General features: G+C 41.0%; 1 protein-coding gene across 3 annotated transcripts in view; it reads left to right on the forward strand.

Annotated features, from left to right (window-relative positions):
* Positions 1 to 23,019, forward strand: part of ABCC1 (ATP binding cassette subfamily C member 1 (ABCC1 blood group)) — a 131,278-nt gene that overhangs the window by 27,253 nt on the left and 81,006 nt on the right. For 2 of the 3 annotated variants that reach the window (XM_072610438.1, XM_072610445.1), the window contains exons 2-5: positions 13,958 to 14,134; positions 16,416 to 16,541; positions 18,968 to 19,105; positions 20,195 to 20,320. In XM_072610438.1, coding sequence (XP_072466539.1) covers positions 13,958 to 14,134; positions 16,416 to 16,541; positions 18,968 to 19,105; positions 20,195 to 20,320 — 567 coding nt within the window. Of the gene's footprint in view, positions 1 to 13,957; positions 14,135 to 16,415; positions 16,546 to 18,967; positions 19,106 to 20,194; positions 20,321 to 23,019 lie in introns of those variants that run through there. The other variant, XM_072610454.1, reaches the window with a different exon arrangement.

Consider the following 23,019-nt stretch of genomic DNA (forward strand, 5'->3'; position numbering starts at 1 on the left):
TATCACCACCACTCAGCACAATGCCTGGCACATAGTAGGTTCTTAATAAATGCCTGGTGACTTGCCAGACTTGCCAGTACTCTATGCGGTGGGAAGCCTTATCTATGGTTTCTTCCTTCTATATTTTTTTTATTAGTGATTTTTATTCATGACATATAGTAGGTTTAAAACTGGAAAAGGGGACCCAGTATGAGTGACTCTGTATTCCTTAACTCCATATTTCAGTGAAGCTTTTCCCATGGAACTTTTGTCACTGACTGCCTCCCAGAAAACTCAGCCATGAGGGTGGAAGGGGAAGGCAGCAATGTCACCTTAAATAGTATTAGCTCCCCAGAGGGCAGGAACACTCTCTTTGTATGGATGCCCTGTACCCAGTAGGAGATTGACAACTGTTCAGTAATGTTTTCCAGAACCCCTAACCCTTGTAAGACCTTTCAAAGAGGTTCAGAATAGGTGTGAAATGTTTTGTTTCTTCTCTGATAGCATTAATTTCCTGTACAGTTCTTAAGGGAAGACACGGAGGGCCCTTTGAGGGCTCTTTGGGCATCAGAGAATTATAAAAAAGACAAATACTGAAAACTTCCAATGTGGTGGTGTGCTTTGGTGGCCTTTTTCCTCAACCCTCTTGGGGAGCAAGCCAGCTTTCTTTATCTTCAGGTTAGCTGTCTTCCACTTAAGGAATACTTCCTCAGCTCTCATACTGCTTCAGAGGGAATTGGAATGGAGCCCCACAGTCAGGTCACAGGTTGTGATGACCTTCCCAGATAAGTTGGAGGCATTGAAAAAACCCCTAAAACTGTTGGGATTGTATGAAGCACGATGTCAATGAGCTACAGTACAGAGCACTGTATCAAATATTCCTGGGGTCTCCTGTATTTTGTGCCCTGCATTGGTCATACAAATTTTTTTTTTTTTTAACCAAAAAGCATATTAAATGCCCAAATCAGGGCTAGGCATTGTGCTAAGTGTAGGAGATACAAAGAAACACTGAAACAATTGCAATTTTTTTTCTTCTGGTAGGAAATCTGGTGTGTGTGTGTTCGTCCTTTGTTGCCAAAGGAGACCATACCATCAGTGAAATGATGACATGACTTGCACTTGACTTTGTTCTGAGTGAGGGAGGGCTGTGCAAAGTCACCAGCTTCACTTCTCCTCCAGAGCCATCTGAATCCAGTGACCAGATACTCATCAGGGTGACTGGAGATGACCCAGGGTGAGGCCACTGGGAGCAGCTAGGTGGTGCAGTGGATAGAGCACCAGTGCAGGTGTCAGGAGGACACTGAATTCAAATCTCACCTCAGACACTTGACACTCACTAACTGTGTGACCTTGGTAGGAAAGGACATAGAGACAAGGAAATCCCTTCTCTCTGCTCCTGTTTTCTTGTCTGGGAAAATAGGCAATGAATAAGACTCACCTCTAGTTCAAATACTCATCTTTGTACTGATTTGCCAAAGACCTTAGATTCTAAGAGTATGATGATGATTGGACCTTATCATAACTGTTCTGTTCATTTTGTGTGCATGAATGTGTGTGTGTGTGTGTGTGTATGTGTGTGTGTGTATATGCAAGTATATATTTCTAGGCAGAGGTTTCTCCTACATATTAATTTTAATTTATGCCAAAACTTTGTTAATTTCTCAGAATTAAATTATTAGAATTAAATAAGGAAATTGTTAGAATCAAATTAAATTTGGAATTTTAGAGGGTGTTACATTTTAAAAATTCTCAATAAGCAGATTAATAGGCTTAAAAACAAACTTGGGAGAATACTGAAGAAATACTCTAAAAAAAATTTTTTTCCTGATATCTTACATAGGGAGAAGGAAACCAGGAAAAATTGAGATCAGGTTTTGCCCCTGGTATATACTTAGTAGTACAACCAAGCTTCATTGCAGAGAAGGTCCCCACCTGCATGGGCATAGGTTCTGAAACCAGGAGTTCCCTGTGCCAGTGAATCCAGAGGTCGTGTCTCTCTCTCTCTCTTCCTGAAGAGGTTTTGTAACAAAGAATAAAAAAGGAAGAACAAGTCAGTAAAACTAATAATAAGTGGACGAAGTTTGACTTGCGTGCAGAGTTCCACACCCACAGTAGCCCATTTCTTCAAAGAAAGTATGTTTTCACATATCCGTTTTCTGTTTCAGTTTTGGTTGTGCTGTTGTAAGTTTTTACATTTTCTGAGTTAAAGTGATTTGTTTTCCTGGATTTGCTTAATTCAGTTTGCATCAGTAAGAACAAACTTCTAAAAGCACTTCCTACCTGTTGGAGGACAGCAGCCAGCCATCATTCTGGAGACTCTCACTTGGTTAATCAAACAAGCATTGGTTACTTTTTTTAAAATAAATTTTTATTGGTATCTTTTGTTTTTATATTATCTCCGTTTCCCATTGTATAATTTCCTCCAACTCCCTGAAAGCCATTCCTTATAATAAAGAAAGAAAAAGAGGAAGGGAAAAAAAGCTTAGCAAAATTAATATCAATCAACAAGCATTTATTGACTCCTGTTAGGTACGGTGCTAAGTACAGGGGAACTCAAGTATGAAGGATGCTTGTCTCCTTGTTCCCAAGGAGCTCATTCTAATGGGAGAAACAGTAAGAACCTATCCAAATATGTACAGCAGAAGCACAAAGCAGGTAAATAAAATATATAGAAAAAGAAGTTAAACCCACGGCAGTCTGGGAGGGAGAACGCTAACAGTTGGGGAGATCAGGAAAGGCTTCATGCAGAAGATATATTCAAGAAACAGGGATTTCCCCCGGGGAAGGTAAGGTTGGAATGCATTCTAGGCATGTGGGAATTCAACCAGTCAATTAGCAAATATTTATTAAATGCCTACTCTGTGCTAGGCACAATTTTAGGTGGGAATTCAAAAACAAAAATTAGAGACAATAGTCCCACTTTACATTCTATCTGAGAAGATTGTGTGTGTGTGTGTGTGTGTGTGTGTGTGTGTGTATACGCACATACGTATTTACTTACATATTAGGTATGTAAAAAATACAGACATGATAGTTGGGGGAGGTCCTTGCGAATTAAAGTAATGCACCTACTGTAAAAAGGAGTGATTAAAGACAGCACAGAATTCAGTTTTTCAGGAGAGAGAGAGAGCTCTGAGATCTGAAAGGTGGGGCTTAAAAGGCTCCCTGAGGAGATGGAACTGGAGCTTAAAGATGAGTAGTATTTGAAGAGATGGACTTTCTTGGGAAAGGTATTCAGAGGCAAAAACTTGAGGTAATTTAATCATGGGAATACCCTGTTTGTGTGTAGGAAATGTGGGAGATTGGAAGACATACAGTTAGGAGATCGGCCTGACTAAACTGGAGGACGGATTGACTGGCAATACTTAGGGACAGTAAGTCCTGATTATGGAGATCCTTCTCCTGGGGGATTGACCCCAAATGTAGGGACTGATAGCCAGGTAGAAGTTTAGCCAGTGAAGTCACATGATTAATAGATACATAGTTATTCCTTCCACATTGTGGAGGTTAGGGATGTAGTGCTCCCCACAACCTGGAGAATCCACGTAAAGTTTTTTGGCCCTCCCTTTGTAGCAGAGAAGTCTGAATTATTATGGTATTAAAAGGTAAAATATGTTGGCATTATACAATGCTATACATATATTTTATGCATTTCTGAGTTTCTAAACTTTTTCTGTGTCATCTGCTGGCCTTCATATGTTGCCTGCAGCTTCTGCAAAACTCCAAAAATTTCCATTTAATTTCTTATGCTGACCCACAATATATTGAAACTCTGATGGGGAAATTCGTGATGTGAAAGGGATAACAAGTACCAAACAGGAACCCTTTGTAGATTCCTGAGCATTCATCTTAGTTTGGCAGTGGTGTATAGGATGGATGGGATGAGAGGAGAGACTGGATCGGGTGGGGGGAGGCAGTCAGACATGTGCTGCAGTGGTTAAGGTATCAGGTATACAAACTTTCTGTAATTCAATAAACATGTAACAGTTTATTTACAAACCCGTCCAGCTCAGTCTGTATCACACAACACAACATTTAATTATAGGACATTGTGTTGTTGACCTTTGTTTTATGTGTATCGGTCTTACTTCCCAAGCCAGTCTGTAATAATTCAAACTTTTCATTTAAAAATACAAAAGTCCATATTTGGTTGGGTTTTGCTGTCCTTTGTCCTCTCCTGGAGAAGGGGAACATCTGGTCATTTCTCCCTTAAAGGCCTTGCTATGCTTGAAGATTAGCATCTACTTATGGCCCTCTCTTCTTAAATCTTCACAGGCCAGATCCCACAGCACAGTGATAATAGGGATTGCCCTTTGCCATCAGACACTTGCAGGAGATCTTTAACCCAAACTGAGAGCTAAGGTTGCAATTAAAGATTCAGTGGTCCCCAGCCAATTCGTTTTGTCTGCAGTAAAAGTTGAAATCCGGAATTGGTGCTTCCCCTTTTTTAGTCTCCACCCTTCTTCCTTCCTCTGTGCTGACCCCGTGTGTCATCATGCTTTCTGTTTCAAGACTCCTGCTTTTATTTTCTATAGTACTCAGAATGTCCTTTGTGTAACTGTCACCTTCGGGACATCTGTGTATAGTAGGTGCTCAGTAAATTTTTGAATCGGTCTGAAAGAAGGTTTCCATAATGTAAGTAGACAGTCCCTTAAGGGTATTCCCTTCTCTTTGGGAAGTATACCAGAGTTAACTGGGGAGGAAAACACAGCAGGTATTAAGGACAACACTGCTTCTAGAGTTTCCTAATCCAGAAAACACTGTAGGTGTGGCTCAATATAGCATGAGTAATATGAATGTCATCCCTATCCATCATTCAAGGTGGATGTTGTTGCCCAAAGACCATGACCTGTTTGCATTTTAACTGTAGGAGTATATGCTTCTGGACTTAAAGGAAGTTTGACCAAGTCACAGTAATATATTAAGAGACTCAGGGCCTACCTAGTAGAATTTTTTTAGATCAGTCTAGGTTAATGGCCCAGTGGAGGGTTGACTTTTGGCTAAGGAGGATGGTAGCTTCTTTATTGTTACTTGAGGGGGTATAAATCAATTCATCAGCAAGCGTTTATGTCAGTTAGTCACTAAATGTTTATAAATTGCCTACTGTGCTAGGCACTGTGCCAAGCTCTAGGGATACAAAGATAGGCAAAAGGTAAAACCTTTGCCATTAGATCGCTCATTAAAAAGAGCTGGAGAAGAAGGGATGGTACCCAGCCTCCAGCACATGGTGAAGTCCTGTAGCAGGTGAAAATCAATGAAATGACCAGCCCTGAGCACTCTTCATTTTTTATCTTTATTTATTTTCAGTGTTCCACAATCACTGCCATACAATCTAGATTTTTTTTTCTCTCCCTCCGCCTCCCTCCCCCTCACTTTTCCCCTCCCTCCTCAAGATGGCATATACAATTTTATATAGGTTCTACACATACACTCCTATTAAATACATTTTCAACATAGTCATGTTACATAGAAGAATTAAAATGAATGGGAGAAATCATATAACAAACCAAAACATAATACAAAAGAAAATGATCTGCTACTATCTGCGATTGAATTCCATAGTTCTTTCTCTGGATGTGGAAGGCATTTTGCCTTAAAAGACCACTGGAAATTTTTTAAGTCCTTGCATTGCAATGAAGTTCTAAGTCTACCAGAAAAAGTCACTGGTTGTTGCTGTATACAAAGTTCTCCTGTGTCTGCTCCTTTCACTCAGCTTCAGATCATATAAGTCTTTCCAGACCTCTCTGAAGTCCTCCTGTTCATCATTTCTTATGGTAATCCATTACATTCATATACCACAATTTATTCAGCCATTCCCCAATTGATGGGCATCCCCTTGATTTCCAGCTTTTGGCCATCACACAGAGAGCTGCTATAAATATTTTTGTACATGTGGGACCCTTTCCCATTTTTATGATCTCTTTGGGCATGCAGTCCTAGAAGCGCTATTACTGGGTCAAAGGGTATGCACATTTTTGTAGCCCTTTGGGCAAAGTTCCAAGTTGCTCTCCAGAATGGTTGGATCAGCTCCCAGCTCGAGCTCTTTTCTTAGATGGAAGGTGTAATAGTTTCCTGAAATCTATCTTCTGTCCTCTCTAATCTGAGGGAGGCAGGGAGAGGCAGCAGGGCCAGGAAGTACTGAGGCTCCTGTGCAAAGATCTCGGGGCAAGTACCTGTTCTCAAGGTGTTTACTTCTCAAAAAAAGGAGGGCAGCATGTATCTACACAAATATATGCACGATGTTTACTAGAAGGTTTGGTGAGGGAAGCAGCTGAGGGGCTAGTATACAGGTCTATATAGAAAGAAGGTGGAAATTGAGCTGAGGGAAAGGAGAAGGAGCTGAGGAGAGAAGGGAGTACCTTCCAGGCATGGGGGAGGGCCAGTGCAAAGGTAAGAAGAGGAAGATGTAGTGCTGAGTTTTTGTGTTGGGACACAACTGAGAAAGGAATTAAAACAAAAGAAAAGGCCATGATCTGGGATTATAGCATGTGGCGGAGAACAAATTCTCCCCTGCTGGCCTGCCATTTATTTATTAAATATTTAATTGGTATCTTTTGTCTGTACGTTTACCCTTTTCAGCCCTCTATGACCCTGAATAAGTCACTTGACCTCTATCTCATTTTCCTTATCTGTACAATGGAGATCAAAACAGTACCATCTTGCAAGTTTATTGTGAGGATTAAATGAGATAATATTCGTAAAGCACTTAGCACAATACCTGGTACATAGTAGGTGCTGTATTAATGCTTCCCCCTTCTTGTCCTCATCCTCTTTGCTACGAAGAGATTTTGTCATCTGCTCACCAGGACCGTCGCTGATCGTTTACTCACAACCCAGTTTCCTCTTAGCGGTATCTTCATTTACCTTGTTGTAATTATTGTGTATAATAATAAAATGAGCTCTTTGCTGGCTCATTTTGATTTTCATCATTTCATACAAATCACATTTTTCTCTGATTTTATTATTCATCATTTTTTAATGAACAGTAATTCCATTATATTATAGGCAATTTAAAAAAAAAAACTCAAAAAGCAGAACTTGTTCCCCAGGTATTGGACACTCTCTTTCCAGTTCTTGGCTACTTCTTGGCTATGAATATTCCGGCACATGGAACCTTCTTCCTCTGATTTCCTTGGCATAGGTGCCTAGAAGTGGAATTTCTGGGTTAAAGTATTGTACAGGCAGATGCAGCATTTTTCTTCTGTAATTTCAAAATGATACCTGGTGTGGTTGGTCCACGTCATAGTTTCACCAGCAACGTGTTAGGGTGTCAGTCTTCCCTGGACCCCTCCAACGTTCACTGCGTTCTTTGTTGCCTTTGCCAGTTGGCAAGGGTTGGGGTGGGGCTGGGATTGGGTGAAATCCCAGAGTTGTTTTCATTTGCATTTTTTTTGTTCTGAGTATGTTTGGATGGAGCCATTTATTTCTTATAATTCTTTTAAAAACTTTTTTTGTTTATATCCTGTAATTACTTATATCTTGGGTAATGACTATTGGCATTGTATACTTGTCAATTCCCTCTCAGTCTTGGATATCACACTTTTATCGGTGATATTAGATGCAAATTTTCCCCTTTTCTACATTTTCTCTTCTTACTCTATCTGCATTGGTCTTATTCGTGCAATAGCTTATGAATTAAAATTATTTTATCTTCCATAATCTTTTCTTATTCTCTTATTTAGACAAGAATGCTTCTAGCCACAGTGGTGAAAGATACTTGATCTAAGTCTCTTCTAATTTTATGTTTAGGTTGCTTATCCATTACAAGTTTATTGTAGAATGTGGTAGATAATACTAGTATAAACCCAATTTTTTTTCCAAACTTCTTTCCAGTTTTTCCAGAAGTTCTTGCCAAAAAAGGAACCCCCAATAACTCATATTTTGACGCTTATCAAGCCTTCTGCTACTTCTTTTAGCGATGTCTGTTCCGTGCTACTGGAGTCTTGTTCCATTTGGTGAATTTTGGGTTTTGTTGTTGGTGTTGAGTCTTTTCAGTTGTTTCCAACGTTTCATGACCCCATTTGGGGTTTTTGTGGCAAGGGTATTGGACTAGTTTGTTGTTTCCTTCTGCAGCTCATTTTACAAGGTACGGAACCGAGGTGAATGGGTTTAAGTGATTTGCTCAGGGTCCCATAGATAGCACGTGTCTCAGGCCAAATTTGAACTCGGGAAGATGAGCCTTCCCGATTCCAGGGCCTGCGCTCTATCCAGGGCGTCACCTCGCTACCCTTCTATGTTTTTAACCAGTGTCAAATAGCTTTGCTGATTATGATTAGTAGAGCTTGAGGTTTGGTATGTTCTTCTCAGTCGTACTTGGTTTTTTTTAAGATTCTAGAACTTTTGCTTTTCCAATTAAGGCATGGATTTCAGAAGACCCCTGTGAAAGGGCAAATTGTCAACCTGGATGGAATTGCATTAAACCATTTCTACGTTAGAACAACTAGGCCTCAGATCAATAAAGCTAGAGCCCCAGGGCCTGGAGTCAGACTTCAGAGACTTCCTAGCTGTGTGACCCTGGACAAGTCCCTTAACCCTGTTTGCTTCAGTTTCTTCATCTGTAAAATGAATTGGAGAAAGAAATGGCAAACCACTCCAGTCAGTATCTTTCCCAAAAAAATCCCAAATGAGGTCATAAAAGATTGGATACAACTAAAACGGTTGAACAACAAGCATGATCTTCACATTAGGAAGAATGAGTTGATTGGCTTGGCTGGGAGCAATGCAGGGCCTAGGAAATGAGACCCAGAACAGGGAATCCTTCTTTCCAAGTAGAGGAGGAGAGGCAGCTGAGGTCTAGAGCATGAGGCACTAGGAGGAGGGGTCAGTTCATTTCGTTAACCTTTTACGAATTGCTTGCCATGTGCCAGGTCCTATGTTAAGCACTGGAGATACAGAGGTAAAAATAAAAGATCCCTTATCCTCAAGGAGCTTGCTTTCCAATGAGAAAAATGTCTTATTTAGAAAATTAAATACCAAATATATAGAGTGATGGGGGGGGGGGGGGAACGGGATGATAGACAAATCTGTAGGAATTTTGAATCGGCCTAAGGATTCTGTTAAGGTAGGAGGGAGTGCATTCCAGTCCTACTAGACAGCCTGTGTAAAGACAGACACTGAGACCTGAACTGGAATGTTTTTGGGTGAAACAGTGAATAAGTCATTTGACTGAAACTAGAATACACAGAGGAGATTTCTGTACAGTAAGCCTGGAAAGGGAAGCTGGAGCCAGATTGTGAAAGCCTTTAAAAGCCAAAAAGGAGTTTATGTTCTGTCCTAGAGTTGAGGGAGCCCCAAAGGGGCCTTGGGAAATTGGCCCATATCTGGGATAGCCTGTTAGCAGTGTTTTGAGGTGTGGCAAATGGGGAAGAAGAAGAGGAAGGAGAAAACTATAAAAGGCAGATTTCACCTACTTTATAATTTTAGCTTTACATGCAAGCCTTATTAGTTAGCCAACAAGCCTTTATTAAGGACCTACAGGCACTGTCACTGGGGACACTTGGGGAATATAAAGAAAGACAAAAGATAGTGCCTGCTCTCAAGGATCCTCCAGACAACCTGCAGACTACTTACTACTATGTAGCTACACACAGGACCAATTGAAAGTAAGCAACGGAGGGAAGGCATTGGAATTAAGGGGGAATGAGAAAAGCTTCTTGTAGGTGGTGGGATTTTAGCAGGAACTTGAAAGAAGTCAGGAACCAGAGATAAGGAGGGAGAGGATTCCAGGCATGAGAAAAAGTGAAATAAATTCCCAATTGGAAGATTGAGTGTCGTATTCAGATAACAGCAAGAAGACCAGTATCATTGGATTGCAGAGTCCTGTTGTGTGGGGATGCAGAGAATTCTTGGGAAAGAGAGTTCCTTCTAGTAACAGTTCAGAAAGGACTCTAGCTAGAGGACCCCACAGGGGACAGGCATCCCTTGGCACCTGAAGAGTTTCCCAGAATACAGGCATAACTGGTAGCTCATCTTAGTGAATAACTATTTACAGAGTTGTCTGAAAACTTTTAAAGTTCACAGTCATAGGGGAAGAAATTGACCTCACGGTATTTTTTTTTTTTTTGTAGTGAGAAACTTCCTGGTTGAGTCTTTGCATTAACTTTTAAAATAAATATTAGTGTTACTTTAAAAAGAGCTCCCTGTTCATGATGCCCAAAAGCACTACATAGATGTATGAGTCTGGGTGTGTAAATAAATAGTGCTGGAGAAATAACATTTTGCGTTCTGATGCGTCCTTGTCTCCCAAGAATTAGTTCTGCTTAACACATTAGAATTATGTTGATCAGATAGCGGGGGGCCTATAAGCAAAGTGTCTTCATTTGTACAGTATCTCTCATCCTGCTTCCTTCTATACACTTAGCCGCTGTGTGACCTTTAGTAAATCACTTAACTGCTGTGATCCTTAGTAAAATTCGGAGCTTGGAGGAGATGAACTCTAAGATCTGTCTCTTACAACTCTGAACTTCTAATACTATGATCTTTATGGACCAACCATTGACTTACTAAGGAATTCTACTCTTCTTGACCCTACGTTGTAGTGATGGTATCTAGTTTGCTAGTTAGACTAGGCAGTTCTCTCTTTCCCTTTTTTATTTTAAAGTCCCTTTGATTAGATTCACAAGACTCTAGCTAGGTGATATAATGGATAGAGTGTGGGGCCTGGAGTCAGAAAGCCCCGAGTTCAGATCCAGCCTCAGATACTTCCTAGCAGTGTGACTCTGGGCAAGCCACTTAACCTCTATTTCCTCATCCGTATAGCACCTACTTTGCAGGGTTGTTGTAAGGATCAAATGAGATAACGATGGTAAAGCATTTAGTACAGTGCCTGGTTAAATAATTAATTTATAAATAAAAATAGCACAGAATAAATACCATGTAAATTTTAGCTGGCTCCAGATCAGATCTTCTCTTTCCTTGTTGAGTGGCTGCCATTCCTGACCAGGAGAGTTTCTTCCTCTATTTTTAGCCATGGGTCCAGAAATCCAAATCTCATTCTTAGATACCATGCTCCAGGTTTTCACTCCTGAATCTGCCTTTTATTTTTTTTTTAGGCTTTTATTTGTCACTTTTTTTAACTTCACTGTATTTTCCACCAGAATCCCTTTCCCTTAGGACCCATCTGGCTGATCTCGCAATAGTCATTTGGCTCAGTAGGTCTCAGTTTCAAGGAGATACCTGGGAGGGGCTTGTAGTGCAAATGGTCTTAAGGCCTTCTTACCTCTAGGGATAGGAAATTGGGTGATCACATACAGGTCCCTGAAGATCCCTAGACCTCTGTTTCTAGTACACGCACAGTAGGGGTGGGTCTGGCTTTAAAGCCTTTAAAGGCCTTGATATTTTTAATCCTAGGACCTTCTTAGGGATCTTGAACTGGTCAATCCGGCTCTCTAGCACTCAGTTTCCCTTAGTCACATGAAGTGCTTAGACTCCAAGGCCTCTGAAAGACTTGTCATTTTGAGTCCTTGGACCTGTTTGGGTGATCCAGAAATGGTCCCCACAGCTCTCTAGGCCCCAGGTTCAGGCAGAGTCCAATGAGGGTAAATGCTCTTAAGGCCTTGTTAGCTCTAGGCCGTGGAACCTGAAAGTGATCACATCTAGGTTCCTGACTCTCTAGTCCACTCACAGCAGGGGTCTAGCTCAAAAGCTTTTGAAAGCCTTCCTATTTTTAATGCTAGGATCTGGTTAGTGATCTTATGCTGGGCTATCCAGCTTTCAAGGACTCAGTTTCCTTTAGAGTCACATAAAGGGTTTGGATTCTGAGGACTCTGAAAGACATCACGTTTTTGGCCTTGGACATTTGTGGGTGCCCCTACAATGGTCATTTCGCTCTCTAAGCCTCACTTTCAGGCAGAGTCCATGGAGGGGCCTCTAGTGTAAATGCCCTTAAGGTCCTCTTTGCCCTAGGCCTAGGAACCTGTAGGTGATCATATTTAGAACCCTCAAACTCCCTTGTCCTCATTCCCTGCTCCCTACAGTCACAGCAGGAAGTCTGGCTCTAGTCATTGAATGCCTTGATATTTTTTCATCCTAGGAGCTTAGGAGCAATCTTACACTTGTCTGTCCAGCTCTCTAGGACTCAGTTTCCTTTAGAGGCACATGAAGTGCTTAGGCTCTAAGGCCTCTGAAGGACTAGTCACGTTTATTCCTTGGACCCTTCTGGCTGATCATACAATGGATATTTGGCTCACTAGGCCTCAATTTCATGAACATAGGTGGGAGGGGGGATTATAGTCTAAATGTTCTTAAGGTCTTCTAAGGACTTCTAGGTCTAGGAAATTGTCTGTGATCACATATAGATCCCTGAAGCTCCCTAGGCCTCTGTTTCTCCTGTCACAGCAGGGGATCTTGCTCAAAAGCTTTTGAAATCCTCAACATTTTTAATCCTTGGATCTTATTAGTGATCTTACACTGGGCTATCCAGCTTTCTAGGACTCAGTTTCCCTTCGAATCACATAAAGGGTTTGGACTCTAAGGCCTCTGAAGGACTTGTCACTTTTTGCCCTTGGATACTTGTGGGTGCACATACAATGTTCATTGGACACTCTAGGCCTCAGTTTCAGGTAGAGTCCATGGAGGGGCCTCTAAGTGAAAATGTTTTTCATTTTCAATGCCCAAGTTCCCCTTAATGGCTGGCTTAATGATTATCAATAGTAACAGTTTCTCTTTCCCGCTCAGCTTGATTTAGTTATATATTTTTTTCTCATTAAAAGGGCCATTCCCTGACTACTTCTTAAAGAGGCCTAGTCACTCAATGGGTGTTACCTCCCTCTAAGTGAGTACCTGAAAAGGCCAAAGTCCCCCACGGCATCCTGGGCCATCTCTAGTCATCCTGATGAATATCTGATCACAGGATCCAGATGGCTCAGGAGGAGAAGTGAGGCTGGTGACCTGCACAGCCCTCCCTCACTCAAAACAAAGTCAAGTGCAAGTCATGTCATCATTTCTCTGATGGCCTGGTCTTCTTTGGCAATGAAGGACGAACACAAGACAACCATTCTGCTTAATCTACCTTTCTCTTATAAAGCCTTTTCTTTAGCTATACATACGTTAAATACTTGGTGGCCCTAAAAGGACTCCTTAAAAATATTAGCTCTTATTTATGTACCCTTCTAATTCTAATGTTCTGTTTTTCTGTGATTCTGGAGTTCTTCATTAAAAAAACTAAACAAACTTCACCATAGAAAACTTTTGTTGGCATGTTAAAATTTTGTAACATTTGCAAAAAATTCCAATTTGCATGCCATCCTTCTAGGAACTTTTCTATATTATGTAAAAGCCAGATGCAGCTCTGTTCATACTTTCATGTTCGTTGGTTTGCATTGTCTACCTCAGTCTTATTTTCCCCTTAAGACTGTGTGAGGATTTCTCTTCTCAAGGTCACAGTGTCTGGGAGATTTGTAACCAGGGCAGTGCAGTTGGACTTGGCTAAAATTCAGAGGGTTCTGTTAGTACTTCTACTCTTTCAACAGGTGGAAATAGCTGAATTCTTAGAACTTAGTTGGAAAGACTCATTAGTTAAAATAGGAAACAACCAAAAGGCAGATTTTTTTTCCCTCAGTAATCCACTCTAGGCAAACCTCTGCCTTCCAAGCACCCGTCATATACTGAATTTTGGCTATTGTGGGATGTGTGGTGCTGAGGTTAATGTCTTCCTGGACAGTGACCTGGCATCTCTTCACCAGTAATGCTTTGCATCTCCAGGGCCATGAGGTCTTTTCCTCCCATTACCCTCTGACTTCCCTTTCCCCTTCCCCCCCAAAAAAAGAATTTGTCTTGGAAAAACTGCTGCTGTGGTACTTCGGGCTACTTTTTCCTGGACCTGCTTTGTGACGCTTTTGCCCCACATGTCAGAATTACTAAGTATGGCTCTGGTATCTGGGCCAGGTCCTTCGAGGGAAGCCCTTGAAGCTTTGCGCGTGGGTCGTGGTGTCCTCTTTGATTTCATTGACAGACTTTTTTTTTTTTTTTATCTCTCTAGGATTGGAACACTACCTGGTATACTAACAATCCAGACTTCACCAAGTGCTTTCAGAACACAGTACTGGTATGGGTGCCTTGTTTTTACCTCTGGGCTTGCTTCCCACTCTACTTCCTCTATCTCTGTCGGCACAACAGGGGCTATATCCAAATGACACTTCTCAACAAAGCCAAAACTGTAAGTGACAGATTTTTATTGTGTGTTTGTTTTGGGGGAGGGTGGAAGTGGGGTGAGGGAACAGACAAGTTGAGAGGATTTGGCTCTTTCCATTCCATGGGCAATAAAACTTCAGTTAGTTGAAACTCAGCTAATCAGAATCCTAAGACAGCTCAACTTAAAAAAAAACCAATTCATTGCTGTATTTTGTTTTGATGTCGCAGTTATTTCTGAATAATATCCAATAATTCACTCCTGGATAGCCTTTCCCGTTAGCAAAAGATGAAGTTAAACAAAACCAACCAACTCATCATTTCCTCTAACAGCTCTAGTCAGTCATCATGCACTTATTAAATGCACTGTGCTAAAAACTGGGGTTACAAAGAAGACAAAAAACAATCCCTGCCTTCAAGAAGCATTTATGCTAATGGAGGAGATGACGCATAAGTAGCTAGGTATATGTAAGCTGTATGTGTATAGGTATATATAAGCTGTATAGAAAGTCCAGGTGTTATCTGAAAGGGAAACATTAGCAGCTAGGGGACTGGGAAAGGCATCCCTAGAAAGGTGGGATTGGATTTTGGTCTTGAAGGAAGCCCAGTAAACTAAGATGAAGTGAGAAGTCTTATGCAGTACTGCACACCCATAGCCCACCACCTCTCCAAGGAAAGGAGGGAAGTGTATTTCTGCTTTTCCTCTTTGGGGCCAACCTTAGTCCTTCTAATTACGTAGCATTGAGATGGTAGATAGAATTTTTTTTTTGGCACATGACTTTAGAAAGAGAGATGTCAGTAACAAGAAAACGATTTCATCAAAGAATTATTTATTTAAGAAGAAGCAATGCGTGGTATATCAATATGTCCTGAGGTCAGTTTACCTTCATTTTACCTTCTGTGCCTTTTATGTCTTTGTGCCTTCCCCATGGGCTATAGATGTTAAGGCTGATGCCGCTGAAGTCCCTTAGACACAGTTCTGTTCACTGGTTGGTATTCAGTAATGAGGAACAGTGAACTTTGAAAGGTTTTCAACTAGAAGTTAAAGTGAAAGAAAGTTTCTTAATAACTGTTGTACTGAAAATGAGCAGGAAGGATAGCTACTCCTCTTCAGTCTATTACGTAAGCCAGCTGAGGAATGAAACTATGATCTGGGGACTTGCATTCACCCTAGGATTGCGCCAGATCAGACATTTTGAATGTCAGTGGGTAGCAGGCAGATTGTAGAGGTCGCAGATGAATATTCAGAAATCGTCTTGATTTGAATCGCTTGGCTGACCCCTTCCTGATTCCCACCCCTAGCCCTTCACCCTAGAAGGGAGTCCCCCTTGGGTGGGGGAGGGAAAGGACGCCAAAGTAGAGGATTGCATGATCAACTTTGGATAATGGAATGCTGCCTGTTGGTCATTAAGGTCTTGTCTGGTGTGATGAGTTTTGGAAAGCTTCTCCCTCACCCTTTCTTGCAGAAGAATTGTGTTTTAAAAATGCATGTTTTTGGACTTATATCTTTCGATTGTAATTCATTCTTGATGCCTATTTTAGGCTGCTATAGGGGAAACCCTGCCCTCTGTGGACCACTTTTGGGGAACAGTGCCTTTGCTTGACCTGAAAGTTGTCCAGCCTTTGCTTATTTGATTATAGACTGTCTGTGGCCCCAAGTCTGTATTCTCTTTATGGCCTTGCCTCCTTTCACCTCTATTCCACTCTGGTTAAGTCAGCTCTTATGGCAGACCTGGCTGATCCCTTTATTAGAATAGACCCTGGTCCTGGGCCTTAGATCTGCTATGGCAATGACTCAGTCAGGTAGTTATCAGTGAAATGTGCACATACATCAGCCAAAGCGTATTCCCTGCAGCTCTGCAGAGAGATGCAGTCACATTCATCGAGGAGATGTCGGCACTCATCTTAATATATTAGTGGGGATGGCCTCACTTCTTTAAGATATTGTCCTTCAGAGTAACACAAAGGACTCGTCTTTTAATCTCAAGGTGACCAGGCTCTCCCACCTCCCAGTCACACCCTCTTAAATGTTTAGGGTCAACCCTTTTCTACTGTTTTGGGAATGCAAGGTAAATCTGCTATGTTAAATCTACTACAGAAGGACAAAATTGAGCTTGTATGTACACACACACACACACACACACACACACACACACACGCCCATTCCTTCTCTCCTGTTATCCTTACTTGACATAGATAACAATCAGTTGTGGATTGACTGCACTCTGATTACCATCTCCACCCCCACTACCCTCTAATGAATGCAGATGGGAAGCCACGATGGTGTAAAATGTGTGTTTCTATTCCAGGCCTTGGGCTTTTTGCTGTGGATAGTCTGCTGGGCAGACCTATTCTACTCTTTCTGGGAAAGAAGTCAGAGCATTTATCGGGCTCCAGTGTTTCTAGTCAGCCCTACACTCTTGGGCATAACAATGGCAAGTATGAACTGTCTTTGTGTTGGTCCTTGTTGGGTGAGAAACATGATTTTAGGGGAGAAGAGGAGTTTTTCCTGACCAGAATAGCAAATGTCCCCTCTTGGTTTTCTTTTGTATTACTCCCTCAGTCTAGGTCATTCTTGTCCTCCTCGTTCTGAGCATTTCCCTATTGGTTGAATACCCACTCTTGGCATAATTGCCTAAATATCACCGGGGGAAAGGAGCAGAAACGGCTGAGAACTGAGCAAATCTGCCGGACATAGGATAATTTCATCTTTCCTCACGTCCCTTTGTATGTGTATTAGAGTAGGAGGGAAGTCCTATTTCTAATTCTGTAACCATTGTGTTCTCTCTGGACCCAGAGAAACCTGATTAGATTTATTCCTAAGGGTCGATGAGCAGGTTCTCCGTGGCTGGTAGGAGTAACTTGCAGTTTTAGAGTGGAATTAATGGAACCACAGAAAGCTATTACCATCTCCTGGATCTTGGGGCTTTACCTAGCCTGCCCCGAAGGAATCATTCTGCTGCATGACAGTGACCACAGCAACCATCCTTATAGAACCCACAGGCCCTAGGCCTTAAATGGTTTGTAAAAGTTGGAGCCTTCATTCCAGTCACTCTGTTATTCTTGGTGCTAAAATCTGGGGTGGCCAATTGGTTTTTGAACCTCAGTATTTTTTGGGTGACAAGTCACAATGGCCGAGGCATCTCTTATTTTCAAGACATACTATGTTGGTACGTTTGGATGCCGTGTGTATCCCCCCAGTAACAGTGTATGAGTTTGTGATCTGTGGAGGGTTCTGTTTTGCACCAAGGGCCTAGGACGCTGGGATGGAATAGGAATCGTAATAGTTACAATAATACTAGCTGACGTTTGTATTGTGCTTTGAGGTTTGCAAAGCAATTTACAAATATCATAGCATGTTATATTATATTATATATTATAGCATATTATAGCATTTGATCCTCATCCTGGGAGATAGGTGTTATTTATTATTCCCATCTTACAGATGAGGAAATTGAGACAAAATAGAGGTTAAAATGACTTGCTTAAGGTCACATAACTAGTAAATGTCTGAACAGGATTTAAGCTTGAGTCTTCTAGACGCCAGGTCCAGTGCTCTATTTATTGAACCATCTAGGTAGAATTCTGAGTTTTCAGGCTAAAAGTTGCCCTTTTGAAAGGGGGAAATGACTTTAGAACAGCAGTTCATCATAGGTGCTGAGATGTACGTTTTGGATGCTGTGTGTATCCCCCCAGTAACAGTGTATGAGTGTATGAGTGGAGTCACAGAATTGTAGAACTGGAAGAGACTTTAGAAATCACCTAGTCTCACCCTTTTATAGAGAAGGAAATATACCTTATAGCTAACCACTATATAGCACTTTGAATTTGCAAAGCTTTTTATATATATTATCTCATTTGGTTCACCAAATCTGGTTGCCTCTTAAGGTTATTGTGAGGACCAAATAAGACGTATACATTTGTATACATACACAAATACACATACGTAGAAAGTACTTTCCAAATGCAAGATCTTCTTATCATTATACTATATATTCTTATCATTACTATATTATTTTAGTTTATTATTATTATTAATTTTTAGTTTATTTTATTTAATTTAAATATTTAATATTTATTAATATTATTCTTATCATCATCATTATTATTATTATTGCAGTATCTTGGTTTTGACCATGGATTAGAATGATACGTATTTAGCAGAACGCCCTGTTGATTCCCTAATACGTCGTGCTGATATCTTTCATCTAACCCTTGGGAAATAGTTGGAAGGCTGTTAAAACATGTTTAACATAGAAAAGACTGAGCCTCAGTTTCCTTCTTACAAAGTGTAGTCCCCCGAAGGAGTTTAGCAAAATGAGACTTAGCTTTCTTTCATCACTGTTCATCACCAGGCATTTGTTTATGAAGCGCTTACTGTGTGACAGGTATAGTAAGTTCTGGGGATACGAAGAAAAACTAAGTTGGGAGATGGATTTTTGTGTTGAAAAGAACCACCGTAAGACCTATGTCTCTGGATCTCCATTTAGATTAGAGTTTCCCAGGCCAAAGTGCTACAGACTGGCCAAGTATATAAATTCTCTGCTGCAGACCAGTCTCCCTTCTGTAGTTTCTGTTCTGTGGCTCACAAGTAGGTGACCAAGAGCCGAGGAAGAGCCCCAAATTCAAGAAGAATTCCAGGAATCATTTGTTAAAAACTCACTTTGTATAGTTTTGTTTACTAGTAAAAATTGGTTGTCAGTCAACAGCTGGGAAATATTGGTGGCCAGGAAGAAACTTGTTCTGGTTCCCTTAGTCTGTTATGCAGCACCAGACCCTTGTGGGACTCTGGGAAAAATGTCATCTCCCTAATAATTTCCTCTGTGTGTGTGTATCTGTTTTGTGTGCATTTCTTTTCCAGTTGCTTGCTACCTTTTTAATTCAGTGCGAGAGAAGGAAAGGAGTCCAGTCCTCAGGGGTCATGCTGACTTTTTGGCTCCTTACCCTGCTATGTGCTGGCATTGTCTTTCGATCCAAAATCCTGTATGCCTTAAGAGAGGTAAGTCATCTCTTGGTCACCTCCTTTCTTTGAGTTTTGTGTGAATCTGAATGTTTTATAGAAGCATAGGGACACCACCCCTCACCTTCTGAGAACAAGGACCAGGTTGGGGGTAAGGCCTTCATATGGTACGTAGTACTCTGTCAACCAGCCAGTTAACTGTAAATAATAAGACAGGCCACCATCCCATGTCCTTTAGCTTCAGAGCAAGCAGGAAGGCAACCCTTTTCCCTGAGTGGTGCAAAGCTTATCCCAGAATAACCTCTGTGTGGTAAATTCTTGTTCTGTCTCTGAGATGAGAAGATGTGTTTACTTGTTTCCAAGTGCATACCCTTTTAAAGCCCAAAGGTTTAAAAAAATAGTTGTTTAAAAAATTCTGTAAATGGAAAGGGCTAAGCCTCAGCTCATTTTTAAAAAATTACCAATAAATTTTGTCTTTAGCAAAACAGAGTTTTCAAAAAAGTTAAGCAGAGCTCCATTTAGCTCTCTTTCTGTGAGATTTTTTTTTTTTTTTTGTAGTTTTGGGGAATGGACCCAGAATTTCTTTGCTGTGGGCATTTCCCATTGTGGAATTACCTCTGTCAAAACAAATTGTCTCCTGTTGTGCAGATTACAGTCTTAGAGAATTATGTAGGACCCTGAGAAATTAAGAGACTTACTTAAGGTAACATAGTCAGTGTGGATTAGAGGTGGGACTTGAATACAAGTTTTCCTGGCTAGCTTTCTCTCCATTACATAACACTATGTTTCTACAAGGAGTTTTCCTTTTTCCTCAAATAGAACCACATTCCAGAGCAGTATTTCTTTATAGCAGTTTCTAAGCTTTAAATTCCTGTTTTTACCTGGCAGGTTCATTTTACGCTAGTGACAGAAGTAAACATAGTAGAATATACTATATGGAGTGGCCAGGTGCCACTGGAATAACTTTATTTTCCCCAGTTGGAAATTTTTTGGTTCAGCGTGGTAAGAAGCAGAGTTAGTATGTTCTAGGGGTCTGTTCTTACCTGGCGTATCTCCCCTTCCCCTAACAACCCTGAGAGTAGAAGTCTGAACTTGGGGATTTCTTACCTTTTCCTCTCTTGTATTCAGAGTAATGAAATTGACGTGTTTCGAGATGTCTCTTTCTACATTTACTTCATCCTGGTACTGGTTCAGTTGATACTGTCCTGCTTCTCAGACCAGTCACCTCTCTTCTCAGAAACCGTCAATGACCCTGTAAGTATGAAGAAAAAGGCACGCGTGCACGTGTGTGTGTGTGTGTGTAAATGTGTAAGAGAGTGTGGGAGTGGGCATCACTCTTCTCTAGCTCCCCACTCTCAGCCTGAGGGTGATCATGTCAGTATGGTCAGGATGTCATGATTTCCAAGACAATAGTGTAGATTGGGGCAGGAAGGGACAGTCCTCTGTCTTGTCTCCTGTGCGGGCTCAAGGGGAACTACATTCTCCTGTACTTGAAGCATATTCATGGCCAGCCCTCTGTGAACTGGAGATTTTGTAGTGGGAGCGGCTTTCTGGCTGCTGAGATATCCTTGGGCTTGGCCTCGATCGACCTGGACCTAGACCGTTGTCTTTGTGTAGGATTGATCTTTGATGTGTGGCCAATTTAAATGGAAGGGGGAAAGGTCCTCTGGTGATGAGATTTTTTTTAAAAAAGAAATCTTTCAGCTAAGATATCATGGAGACAGGAGGGAGGAGGGACAAGCGACCTGAAAGTTCTTGTTTTCAGAGCTCCTGCCTGGAGACCTGGCTCTGCTGAGGAAAGTCAGCAGAGAATTCAGCCCTTAGAGAATTCAGTCAGCGGAGGGGTGGTGTGTGTGTGTGTGTGTGTGTGTGTGTGTGTGTGTGTGTGTGTGTGTGTGTGTGTGTGTGTGTGTGTGTGTTGGTTATTCCCTTGGACTATCAAGCATGTATTAAATGCTTATTTGCCTGTGATGAAAAGCGAGTCACACATAACCCAGTAGATAATTAAAGTCTGTGCCTGGGACAAATACATGGATAAGACCAAAAATATATGTTGTTTATAAGCCATAAGTTTGTCATTAATGAAGTAGTGGTGGCAGGCAGGGGAGAGAGAAAAGGCATCTGAAATTTCATACTTTGGCTGGGCAGCTTTAGTATAAATCGTTATCTCTCTGCTAACAAATTCAGGAAAATGGAAGACAATAGGGGATTTTCTGACTGCTGAACCTATTGGGAATTAAGATAATAGTTCTTATGGGCTTCCTAGGTGCAGGGACAGGATGGAAAGTAGAATTCATGTTGTTTTTTTTTTTCATTTCTTTCTCTTCCCTCTCTCCATTCCCTCTTGCCTGCACCAGGATGATGCCATTAGCCTTTGTGGTATTCTTTTGAAAGAATGAGGTTCTCCCTGCCCAGCCGTGGCAGGATCAGGGAATGCTCCCACCTCCTAGAGGGTTCTAGAGAGGCTTCTGGAAACTCTCAGCTCGACCATGGCAGTTAACCTGAAATCTAGGAAGAATGGCAGGTTGCAGAGAAAGATGAAAGGGGAGCAGGGAGGTTTTTTTAGGAATAAAAGAAAAACATCCTTCTCAGTGACGGCAGCTTCTGTTGGGGCTAGAGTCTTGTCTCCACGGAGGATTTTGTTCAAGGTGGTCTTAGATGACAGTTTTCATAGAGCAGGTAGAATTTGCTGTTCCTTGTTTTCGTTGGTTCACTGACATCAGCCAAGTTGGCACATATTTGTGTAGGCTGGTAAACTTTGGGTATTTAACTACACAGCTGGCTGAGCATATGTTGTTTAGGTTAACAGAATCTATTCCATTGGCTAGCTTTTAGCCCCCCTTTAGTTTTTCTCTTTTAAATAGCAGTTTTCCTATTAGGACCATTTCAGTTCGTTAAAACAAAATTTATTAAGTACCTGTTACATAGAAAGGAAGTCCACTTAGCTCATCTTCCACCTATGGAAAGAATTGCCTTGTATTGTTGATTATCCTTTCTTATTATTTTTTCTCATTTCCTTCTCTAGGCTGTGAGCTCCATGAGGTTAGGGACTGGATACCTTTTAGTAACCTCCACATGCCTTCTTTCTTTCTTCCTTCCTTTCTTCCTTCCTTTCTTTCTTTCTTTCTTTCTTTCTTTCTTTCTTTCTTTCTTTCTTTCTTTCTTTCTTTCTTTCTTTCTTTCTTTCTTATTATTATCAGTCATGATAATAGCAATACTTGACCTTTATATTGTGCTTTTGTACATATTATCTTGTCTTCACAACAGTCTTACAAAGCAAGCACTCCAGGTGTTGTTATCTCCATTTTACAAGTGGGGAAACTGAGGCTTATCGTAGTTAATTGACTTGCTTTTCTTTAGATAACTTATAAGACTCAGAGGCATGAGGTGAACCCAGAGCTCTTCTGACTCTTCGCACAATGTCACCCTGCCTATCATAGTACAAATTCCCATTGGTTATTGTTAAAAACTATTGCTCAACATGAGTATGTACCCATGACTGATTTTTATCTCCCCATGTCCCTGATTCAGCCTCTTTTTTGGAAATTACAGAATTTTGTTTGTTTTGAAACAACGTAGACCCAAGATTTTTCAATATCTGTGTGGTTTGTAAACATGTTAATTAGTTCTCATACAGATCCTAGAGAGGGAATCAATGGCTAAGGATTCATTTCTGGGGCCAGACAAACATTTTGTAATGATTTAGTGAAGAGGGATCCTTTCCATTTGTACTTCAATCCTACTTTACAACAAACAGCAGGGCTACTTATGCAGCTTCAATACTCAGGTATAGAGGAGCCAACTGTTGGACTGTAAACAAGAATACTGGGTTTGAGTCCTGGCAGTTTTATATTGTAATAAATAATTTAACCCCATCTAGGCCTCAGTTTCTTCTTTAGTAAAATGAAGGAATTGGACTAGACACTTAAAAAAATGCTTGCCTATCTTCTCTG

Source organism: Notamacropus eugenii, chromosome 1 (genome assembly GCF_028372415.1).
Source record: "Notamacropus eugenii isolate mMacEug1 chromosome 1, mMacEug1.pri_v2, whole genome shotgun sequence".
NCBI lineage: Eukaryota > Metazoa > Chordata > Mammalia > Diprotodontia > Macropodidae > Notamacropus > Notamacropus eugenii.